At 45.5% G+C, this 11,222-nt stretch overlaps 1 protein-coding gene across 1 annotated transcript in view; it reads right to left on the bottom strand.

The window, feature by feature from the left end:
- Positions 1-10,375, bottom strand: part of LOC144379749 (leucine-rich repeat-containing protein 37B-like) — a 216,432-nt gene extending 206,057 nt beyond the window's left edge. Inside the window, exons 1-6 of the mRNA XM_078060106.1 lie at positions 10,175-10,375; positions 6,499-6,693; positions 5,183-5,229; positions 4,855-5,065; positions 4,580-4,734; positions 2,143-2,214 (exon numbers count right to left, since the gene is read on the bottom strand). Coding sequence (XP_077916232.1) covers positions 2,143-2,214; positions 4,580-4,734; positions 4,855-5,065; positions 5,183-5,229; positions 6,499-6,693; positions 10,175-10,375 — 881 coding nt within the window. The remainder of the gene's footprint in view (positions 1-2,142; positions 2,215-4,579; positions 4,735-4,854; positions 5,066-5,182; positions 5,230-6,498; positions 6,694-10,174) is intronic.
- Positions 10,376-11,222: the final 847 nt, after the last annotated feature.

The following is an 11,222-nucleotide window of genomic DNA, read 5'->3' as shown; positions in this document are numbered from 1 at the left end:
TTTGAGACAAGAACCTTTTGAGAATTTCTGATAAAAGCTATGGACCTTTTCCCTAGAAAACTGCACTTTCTTGAATATGTGCAAAGGTGTGCACGTGATTTCAATTTATGAATCATCCCTTTGGGGCACAGGTCTGTGACGAGAATGGATTGAATTCGGAGGAGGGCCAAACTTGGGTGGATAATAAAATGATATATCACATATTTGTTGTAGATATCTCAAAATATCATTTATTCTCATCACTCCCTTGAATTGTTATTATACCTACCACTATATCTTGTTATTTAATGTGTGAACAGAAGCAGGTTTATTGCTATATCACTAATCTTTTTTAAAAAATATTTTGAAAACTGTATTTCAATATAATTTCCTTTTACTATATATTTTAAATTATTATACATTTATAAACATTATCCCAAGAACACAGTCTTCTGCAGATCATCAAATAGATATATAGAAAAAAGGTTAAAAATCCTGCCCCAGGGGACCAGTGATCCATAGTTAGGAACCTCTGCCTCAAGCTGAATTAGAAATCTGCAAATCTTACTAGATTCATGTTCTAGTATATAAACTCCCAAACACATGCTTTTTAAAAATTAATTTTTAAATTTCTATTTATTTTCTAAAAATATGTTTTATATATATGTATTCACATGGCTCAAAATTCCAAAGGTATATAGTACACAATTCAAAGTTTTTCTGCTATTCCTGTCCCTTAGCCTACCCATCCCCCTCCACTCCCTAAAGAAAAGTAACGTGCCAAATGACTTTCAGTTTTCTTACAAGTGTGGGAAATAAAATCTCCAAGTCAGACACTATCATGGGGAAATACAAACTATAAATAGTATTTAAGAAATTCATAAAATAAAAAAAATTTTGCTTGGTTCTAGCATTTCTCCAATAAGATAACAGACTAAGGGTGGGGGATCTACTTTAGTGGGATCATAACCCCTATTTTTAGATTACTATGACTACTATGTCTTCTATTACTAATTCAGAAGTCATTTATGACTTATCTACTCAAGTTGAACTAATGATACGATACACAAGCTGTCATGAAAAATGCCAGTTAATTGCTTTGAGTGTAATATTTTTTCCAAAATCATTTGTATCTACATTGACTTTTTCTACAAATCAATTAAAAAAAAGATAACAAAAAGTTGGCAAGGACAGAAAATTCAGATAAGAAATACAAATGTTCAGTAAACAAAGAGAGACATTTAAATTTACAAGTCATCAGAAAACTTCAAATTCAGATGAGACCCCTTTTATTCACCCATCAGATCAGCCAAGAAATGGAGAATATCCAGTGGTGGAGGGGTGTGAGGAGGTGAATGCTGTCATGGTCTATGGGTTGGGGTGTAAGTCGGCACAACTTTTTTGAGGGCAATTAAAACTGTACATCTACATAGTCTTCATCCCAACAATTCCATTTCTAGATCTCTATTCTACAGAAATCCCTGCCCGTGTACACAAAGATGCATGCATGAGTTGGTTCACTGCAGCAATGCATGTGACAAGAAAACCGGACACAGTCTAAACATCCATCAATAGGGGAATTATTAAATTATAATACATTCATACTACGGAATTTTACGCAGGAGTTTACGGGAATGGGGTAACCCCCTATGTACTAGAAGAAAAGAAATCTAAGACCTACCATGAAGCAAAAGAATCGAGTTGTAGGATGTTACCATTTATGTAAAAGAAAAAAAGAAAGAAAGAAAATCACACAACAAACCTATTTTGTTGTCTATAAATATGTATGTAGACAAATGCATGGATAAAGGTCTGGAAGGATATATATGAAATCCAGAGTAGTGGCTATCTCAGCGGTGGGGGATCAGAACACAAGGAGGATGTTCACTATATCACTATATTCTTTCATTTTTATATATTGAGAACATAATCATGTATTCCTTGTATAATAGAATATAAGTTTAGATTGACTCTCATTTTAAAGAGAGCCTGCCAAATTTAATTTTTAAAATAAACACTGAATTGCAATCAATAGAGGTTGAATTGGGATATGGAGGGGGAAATACCTTTCCTCAGAGCTACTGACTTCAAAATTCTGGACCAAGAAGGATCTTAGAATGCAGTTCAGTTTTTTGTATTTGTATTTGGAGAGAATATACTCACAGTTTCTCAACCCAACGGTATGGCTTCCATGTATTTTCATCAATGTAAGAAATAGAATTTCCTTCGAAATTTCTGTGAAGAAACACAGTTCAGATCCTTGAATAGGTAGGAAAAGAATGAACAGAATAAGTAAAAGAAGCATTGGCAACCTTGTGGGGAATATTCCAATGCAGAAAATACCAGCGTTCTAATTTCCCCAGCTATCAGCATCCCAGTTTGCGCAATCAATGAAGAGATGATGTGGGGCTGCGGTGCGGAAACGAGGCATCTCCCTAGAACCTGAACTTCCTATCTTGGACAAATACTGCCAGTTAATTACTTTGACTATGAGTGTTTTCTCCAAAATCACTTATGTGTCCAAAATGGCTCCTTCGTAAATCAGTGAGAAAATAATAATTCAACAGAAACATGGCCAAAATGTATCACTTATCAGCAAACAAAGGTAAAGAAATCCTAAGCCAGGCAACACAAAGCTTTGGCTCAGTGCCCTCTGTTGAAACCTCTTCAGCTGTTCGGATAAAGGAAGCTAGAAATTAGAGGAACTAACATGGAGAGATTTCTTAGACGTACTGCACAAGGAAAAGCAACAAATCACTGAGCAAGGAATAGAAAGTATTACCTCATTAGGGGAAAAATTGCAAAGGAAAGCGATGGGAAGGAAGGACACACACTGAAATGGTAACAGGAGTTATCTTACAGGTGGTAGGGAGGGTGGGGTGGGATTTTTACATTTTATCCTATATGCTTGTGCCATTTAAAAACAAACAAAACAAACAAACAAAAACCCCAGTGAGAATGTATCCACGAATTGCATGTGTTTAAAAGAAGCCACAAAATGCCTGAGACTCCGTTTCATCCACTAACTCTATGTATTTTTACCTTTAGCTTTCCTCAGCAACAACTTACCTATTCAGTTTATATACACATTTTTTCTAGGGGAGTCAGAAACAAGGCAAAACAGGTACCCATCTGCCCATCTGCCTAGTGGCCATTTCCAGGAACCAGAAGCCTTCTGGTTGCTTTATGTTCCCTGAGAAAAGATGCCTAAAACTGAACTTATCTCCCTCAAACTGGCTCTCCTTCCCAACTGCTGTGTTTCCACCTGTTCTTCCGCCATTGTACTGCTCATACAGGACAGAAACTTCAAGAGTCAGGTTTCATCTTTCTCTTTCCTGGACACACCCTACCCGCTACTCTCATCAGTTACTCAGTCTTGCCGCTTCTTCCTTTGTGGTGCTCTCAGGATTTTCTTTCTACTCCTATCACAGCCACTCTGATCCGGCCCCTTGTCATTTTACTCCCAGCTTTTGCTAGAGCGTTCTATCTGGTCTCCCTAGATCAAGCTTTCCTCTCTAGATCGCTCTACATAGGGAATCAAAAACAATCCTCTTGTTTTAATGATATTTATCTCTTGCGGGAAAACTTTCAGTGACTCTCTGTATCTCAGAGTGTAACTTTCAAAGCCCTCTAGCTGATAGTTAAGGGTTTTCATAATCATATCTTTCACAGCGTCCTAACCTAATTCTTAATTCCTCATCAGTCTTGCAGCAGTGACTTTGCCTAGACTATACTCCCTAGTTTTGCTCTATTTAACAAATCATAGCCACTCTTTAAGTCTCAGCTAAAGTTTTAGCTTATCCAGGCAGCTCTCCCTCACCTCCACACTCTATTGATTACAGATTCTGGTGAATTACAGCACCTATGGTCTGTACTTAATCATAGGTCACCTCCCTTTCTCTGCCTGTTTCCTTTCTTCCCACCTACCATTTCATGTTCTAAAGACAATGTCATACTCTCATGGATCCCACAGTACTGAGTCCTGGGCTGGGCACAAAATACGTGCTATATATAGAAGGCCAGGGAACAAAGATGAGTTCTGAACATAACTGAGGAGTCAAATAATAATACATAACACTCATATATATGCTAGGCACCAGTGTAAGTGCTTTATATGTATTAACTCATCTAAATCTCACAATAAGCCCACGAGATGGTAACTATCATAATCCCCGTTTTACGGAAAAGGAAAAGGAATCAAAAGCTAGTAAGTGACAGACCTCGGTTCAAACCCAGGCGGTCTAGTTCCAGAATCTCTACTCTTAACCCCTTTGTTGTATCACCACCAACGAGATGGAGAGAAGGACATGTTGCTATAAAGTGGATGGAGCAAAAGTGGGAGAGTAGAGGTTAAGGAATGAAATGATGGGGATAAAAAACTGGATAAGAAAAAGGAATAAGGACAATTGCAAGTAAAAGATTGGAGAAGGGGGAACAATAGCAAAGAGCAAAACAAAGATAAGGGACAGTTGACAAAGAAAAGGTAAAAACAGAAAGTCAACATGGGTTGGGGAGATGAGGAAGGCCCAGGAAGACCTGGAAGAAAAGGCTGCCGTGGCAAGGAGGAGGCAGAGAACAAATGAGGAAAGGCAATTCTTACAAGATGGCAAAGGTGCCGTTGTAGGGGCTGGGCTCTGGCAGCGGCACTCTGCGGAGCCTCTGCTTTGCGCTGAAACCAGTACACGACAGCGTCTCATCTTTGCAGATACAGAGCTCACGTATGTTGATGTTCGCGGTAGCGTTCTCTTCTGGTTGCTCAGTTAAAGTTGCGTAGGCCTTTTCTGGGGTATATTTTACAAGAGGCAGCCCTGAATGCACAGTGGGTCGTTGGGGGAAAAACTGTCTCAGACGATTCTGGGTCGTTGGGGGAGAAACTGTCTCAGATGACTCTGGTTGCGGACGTACAGTAATTTTCAGGTCCATGGGTGGAACAGTGACTCTAGTCAGGTTTGGATGTTGACTCTGAACCTGTTCTGGATGGGCAAGTGTCACCTCAAGGTCCTTTGGAGGAGGAGCTATAGTCTTCTTCATGGTTGTAGAATGTGTAGGCTCTGTAATAGGTTCTGGAGTAATGGTAAGCCCCAAGCCCACATGATGAAATGTGGTACAGGGTGATGCTGGATGCTGACCTTGATCCTTACTTGGAGTTGGAGCTGTCACCTCCTGATGGAATGGATATTGAACTACAACTTCCTTAGGTGGCTCTGGAGGCTGAGTTGGGATCTCTTGCATGGTTGGAGAAGGTTCAACCTCCATATTGGATCCTGCAATTACAGTAATTTCCAGGTCCATAGGTGGAACCGTGACTTCAGTCAGGTTTGGATGTTGACTCTGAACCTGTTCTGGATGGGCAAGTGTCACCTCAAGGTCCTTTGGAGGAGGAGCTGTAGTCTTCTTTGTGGTTGTAGAATGTGCAGCCTCCATAATAGGTTCTGGAGTAATGGTAAGCCCCAAGTCCACATGATGAAATGTGGTGCTGGGTGACGCTGGATGCTGACCTTGATCCTTACTTGGAGTTGGAGCTGTCACCTCCTGATGGAATGGATATTGAACTACAACCTCCTTAGGTGGCTCTGGAGGCTGAGTTGGGGTCTCTTGCACGGTTGGAGAAGTTTTGGTCTCTGTAGTAGGTTCTGGAGTTATGATAAGCCCCAGGTCCAAAGGTTTAACCGTGACTTTATTTAAGGTTGGATGCTGAACCCGAACCTGCTCTGACTGTGGAAATGTCATCTCAAGGCCCTTTGGAGGAGTTGTAGTCTGCTGCAGGGTTGTAGACTGTTTAACCTCTGTAGTAGATTCTGGAGTTATGGTAAGCTCCAGGTCCAAAGGTTGAACTGTCACATCTGGTGACCACCAATGCTGAGCTTGATCCTGACGTGGTGTTGGAACTGCTGCCTCTTGATATACGGGAGGTTGAGATACAAGTTCCTTAGGCGGCTCTGGATGCTGATGTGGGGTCTCATGCATGGCTGGAGAAGGTTCCACCTCGGTAGTAGATTCTGGAGTTATGGTAAGTTCCAGGTCCAAAGGTTTAACTGTGACTTTATTTAAGGTTGGACAGTGAGACTGAACCTGCTCTGAATGTGCAAGTGTCACCTCAAGGTCTTTTGGAGGAGATGCAGTCTTTTTCAGGGGTGTAAAATGTTCAACTTCTGTAGTGGGTTCTGGACTTACAGTAAGCTCCAGGTCCAAAGGTTGAACTGTTACATTGGGTGATGATGGATGCTGAGCTTGATCTTGACCTGGTGTCTGAACAATCTCCTCCTGATATACTGGAGATTGAGCTACAACAACCTCCTTAGGTGGCTCTGGAGGCTGAATTGGGGTCCCCTGCGTAGGTAGAGAAAGTTCAGTCTCCTTAGTAAATTCTGGAGTCATGGTAAGCCCCAGGTCCAAAGGTTGAACTGTGACTTCAGCCAAAGTTGGATGCTGAGTCTGAACCTGCTCTAGGTGTGCAAATGTCACTTCGAGGTCCTTTGGAGGAGCTATAGTTTTCTTCAGGGCTGTAGAATGTTCGACCTCTGTAGTGGGTTCTGGAGTTACGGTAAGCTCCAGGTCTAAAGGTTGAACTGTGACTTCAGTCAAATTTGGTTGCTGAGCCTGAATGTGCTCTGGATGTGGAAGTGTCAGCTCGGGGTCCTCTGGAAGAGATAGAGTCTGCTGCAGGGCCGTGGAATGCTCAGCCTCTGTAGTACGTTCTGGAGTTACAGTAAGCTCCAGGTCAACAGGTTTAACAGTGGCACTGGGCAAGTTTGAATGCTGAGCTTGCTCTTGTCCTAGAGCTGGAACTGTCACCTCATTATGGACTGGAGGTTGTGCTACAACCTCCTTAGGTGGTTCTGGAGGCTGAGCTGGAGCCTCCTGCTGGGTTGGAGAAGGTTCTACCTCCTTAAGGGGCTCTAGAGGTAGAGATGGGGCTTCTTGCAGGACTGGAGAGGATTCTACCTTCTCAGGAGACTGTGGAAGCTGAGAATGAGTCTCTTGAGAGACTGGAAAAGGTTCTACTTCGTCAGGGAGTTCTAGAGGCTGAGCTGGGGTTTCCTGCTGGGCTGGAGATGGTTCTACCTTCTGAGGGGGCTCTGAAGGCTGAGCTGGGGCCTCTGGCTGTGTGGGAGAAGATTCCACCTCCTTAGGGGGCTCAGGAGATATAGCTGGGGCCTGCTGGGGGCAGGAGACTGAGCTGGAGCCTCCTACTGAGTTGGAGGCTTGACCTCCTCAGTCGGCTTTGGAGGATGAGCTGAGACTGCATGTTCATTTGCAGATGGTTCAATCTCCTTAGGGGGCTCTGATGGCTCAGCTAGGACCTCCTGTTGGCTTGAAGCAGGTTCTACCTCATTAGGAGGGTCTGGAGTCTGAGCTATGAGCTCCTGTTGGCCTGGAAGAGATTCATCTTTGGGGATCTTTGGAGACTGGGAAAGAGGCTTGAACTGGATTGGAGAAAATTCAATCTGCTCAGGGGGAACTGGAGCCTGAGCAGGGACCTTCTGTTGCACTGGAGAATGTTCAACTTTAGTTGGCACTGCAGTTATGGAAGCCTCCAGATCTACAGGTTTAACTGTGATACTGGGCAACATTGGATGCTGAGCTTGACCGGGACCTAGAGGTGAGAATGTCACCTCATGATGTACTGGAGCCTGAGATACAATATCTGTAGAGGACTCTGGAGGCTGAGCTGGGTGCTCATACTGAACTGGAGAAGGCCCGATCCCCTCATTGGGCTTTGGATGTTGAGCTGGGACCGCATGCTGGACTAGAGAAGGTTCTACACCCACAACAGGCACTTGAGACAGAGCTGGGCTCCACTGCTGGCTTGGAGGAAGCTCAATTTCCTCAGGAAGATCTTCAGGCTGAATTGGGACTCCCTGCTGGACTGGAAAAGGTTCAAAATTTTCAGGGGGTGCTGGATGCTGACCTGGGACCTCCTGCTGCATTGGAGAAGGTTCCAACCGCTCAGGGAACACTGCAGACTGAGCTGAGGCCTCTTGTTGGGGTAGAAAAGTTTCAACCTCATTAGTGGACTCTGGAGTTATGGTAAGTGCCAGATCCACAGGTTTAACAGTGACACTGGGCAACAGCAGAAGCTGAGTTTGACTCTGACCTAGAGGAGAAACTGTTACCATATGATGCTCTGGAGAGGAAGCTGGGACCTCCTCCTGTTGGGTTGGAGAAGGTTCAACCTCACCAGAAGGCTCTGGATGCTGAGCTGTGGCTTCCTGCTGGGTGGCAGAAGGGTTAACTTCCTCAGAGGTCTGTAGTTGCTGACTTGGGGCCTCCTGATGGCTTGCAGGTTTAACCTCCCCAAGGGGATTTGGATGCTGAACTGTGGCCTCTGACTGGGCTGGAGAAGGCTCAATCCCCTCAAGAGACTCTGGATACTGAGTTGGGGTCTCTGGTTGGGTTGGAAAAGGCTCACCCTCCTCTGGGACCTGAGGGTGCTGAGCTGGGGACTCCTCCTGGGTTGTAGGTTTGATCCCCTCAGAGGTCTGTAGGTGCTGAGCTGGGGCTTCTTGTTGGGTTGGAGAAGGTGCAACCTGCTCAGATGTCTGTGGATCCTCACCCTGGCTCTCCTCCTGGGTTGAAGATTCACCCTTCTCAGGGGTGTGTGGAAATTGAGCTGGAGCCTCCTCCTGGGATGGAGATGGTTTTCCTTCCTCAGGGGCTTGTGGATGCTGGACTGGGGCCTCCTGCTGGGTTGAAGGTTTAACTTTCTCAGGAGTCTGTGGATGATGACCCTGGCTCTCCTCCTGTATTGAGGAAGGTTCAGCTTCTACAGGGGTCTGTGGAAGCTGAGCTGGGGCCTCCTGCTGGGCTGGAAGATGTTCACCGTCTTCCTGGGTCTCTGGAGGTTTGGCCAGGGCCTCCTCCTGGGTTGAAGATGGTTCACCTTCGGGGCCCTGTGATTGCTGAGCCAGGGCCTCCTGTTGGGTTGTGGGAGGTTTAACTTCTCCAGGATACTCGGGATGCTGAACTGAGGTTTCCTGCTGTGTTGGAGGTTTCTCCTGTGTGGTAGATTCTGGGGATTCAGTCGGAGTCTCCTGTTGAACTGGCAAAGGTTCAGCTTCCTCAGGGGACTGTGGAGGCAGAGTTGGGGCTTCATGCTGGGTTGCAAATGGTTCCACATTAAGGGGCACAGAGGGCTGAGCTGCAGCCTCCTGCTGAACTGGCAAATGTTCACCCACTTCTGTAATGGGTTCTGGTGTTATAGTATTGCACATCTGCAGGTTTAACACTGACATTGGGCAGGTTTAAATGTTGAACATGATGGTGACCTGGAGGCGAAACGGTCACCTCATGATGCCCTAGAGGTTGAGCTGGGTGCTCCTGCTGGGTTGGAGAAGGTTCCACCTCCCCAGAAGGCAGCTCTGGAGGCTGAGCTGGTTGTTCTTGCAGGGTTGCTGAAGATTCTATCTCTGCCGGAGACTGAGCTGGGGTCTCCTGCTGGGTTGAAGATTCTGCCTCATTAGGGAGCTCTGCAGGCTGAGCTGAGGTCTCCTCCTGGGTTGAGGAAGGTTCAGCTTCTCCAAAAGGCTCTGGAAGCGGAGCTGGGGGCTCCTGCTGAGCTGGAGAATGTTCTGCCTCTTCAGGATTCTCTGGGGGCTGAGCTGGGATCTCCTGCTGAGTCAGAGAAAGTTCAAATTCCTCACTAGGCTCAGAAAGCAGAGCTGGTGGTTCTTGTACGCTTGGAGGCTTAGCTTCCTTAGGAGGCTCTGAAGGCTGAGCTGGGGTCTCCTGTTGAGTTAGAAAAGGTTCAAACCCCTCAGGAGACTCAGAAGGCTGAGCTGGTTGCTGCTCACTTGAAGGCTCAACCGCCTCTGGAGGCTTAGCTGAGGTCTCTTGCTGGGTTGGAGAAGGTTCTGCTTCCTCAGTATGCTCAAGAGGCTGAGGTGGAGCCTCCTGCTGGGCTGTAGAAGATTCAACCTCCTTAGCCGGCTCTGGAGTTACAGTAAGTTCCACATCCGCAGATTTATGTGTAACACTGGAAAACCTTAAATAAGTTGGAAGGAATCATAGGTTGAGTTCAGAGCCCCCTGAGCTCAGGAGCAAGAGGGCCCGAAGCAGCAAAGACCAGCCTCCTCGGGGTGCTCTGCTGGCCGACCCAGACTAGGAGCCCCCCGGCCTATGTGCTTGGGTGCTTTCATGGCATGTCCTCAACTGACTCAAAGTCCAGATCCCATGTTTTAGGAGTTTTCCTCACCTCGCTGGACTCCTGCCCTTTCTGTTCACTCTGGACTTCTGTGCTCTCATTGATGTAGTTCTCAGTCTTCCACTGGTCCGTATCCCACTCTGCCTTGGACACCTTTACTTCTTGCTGCTCACTGAGAAGCTTCATCAGGAGGCTTGTTCTGAAGATGAGCTTGGCACAGGCCAGTTGCACGTGGGTCTCAGAGCAGTCCATTTTCAAAGTCCGGATAACGTGAGAAATGAGCCTTCTCACGTCGTTGTTCGGGATGAGGGACCGTAGCTGCTGGTTTAGCTGAATTTCAAATAGGTCACCTAGCTGAATTTCAAATAGGTCACCTGGGGCTGAGAGCTTCGACACAGTGAAGCCTGTGGGCTTCGGGGGCAATTCAGTGCCCACGCTGTGGTTTATCCATCGTGGTTCATTGGTTTGTTTAACAGTTGGCATAAAGTTGTCTGTGGTGCCCACAGAATAATCACTGGAAATACCTTATGGTTCCTGAATGCAGGGAGGGTTTGTTCTGGCACAGTCATGTTTCTTGTAGAGATAGGTTTCTCAAAAACATTCTGTGCAGTAGTGTTTTCTACAGTAGTGTTTTCTCTAAAAGGTTCTGAAAGAGTAAATAATTCTGGAAAAGGATTTTCCTGAGAACTCAGTTCTCCTGAAGATGAAAAAGCCTCCCGTGAAGGGGAATTTATGAGGCTCCTGATGGCGGAGAACGGAGGCCTCTTTGCAAGCATCAGCCTATTACTGATAGGACTTTCCTTTCTGGATTTTCGACTCAGCTTGGCCTTGGGTGCTGTGTGGACCACACGCGAGCGAGTTATATGAAAAAGGTACTTTTTTCTGGAATGTGAGACTGGTTTAGAAGCCTTCATATTCCTAACTCTAGCATTTGCATCCTCTAAAACAAAAATGGTGTCGGTTAAGTCTTTTGATTTGTTTTTCACCTCAGGTAGGGATTTTGGAGCAGTGGAGGCAGAAGGCCTGCCCAAGATGTATTGTTTCAGGAAAGAATTGTGCTCCTTTATGAATGAAGGCTCTACTGAAGGAGTCTCCCACT

The sequence above is a fragment of the Halichoerus grypus genome, chromosome 13, assembly GCF_964656455.1.
Source record: "Halichoerus grypus chromosome 13, mHalGry1.hap1.1, whole genome shotgun sequence".
NCBI lineage: Eukaryota > Metazoa > Chordata > Mammalia > Carnivora > Phocidae > Halichoerus > Halichoerus grypus.
The sequence above is the reverse complement of the archived record's forward strand: the minus strand, read 5'-3'. Positions and strand labels throughout refer to the sequence as shown.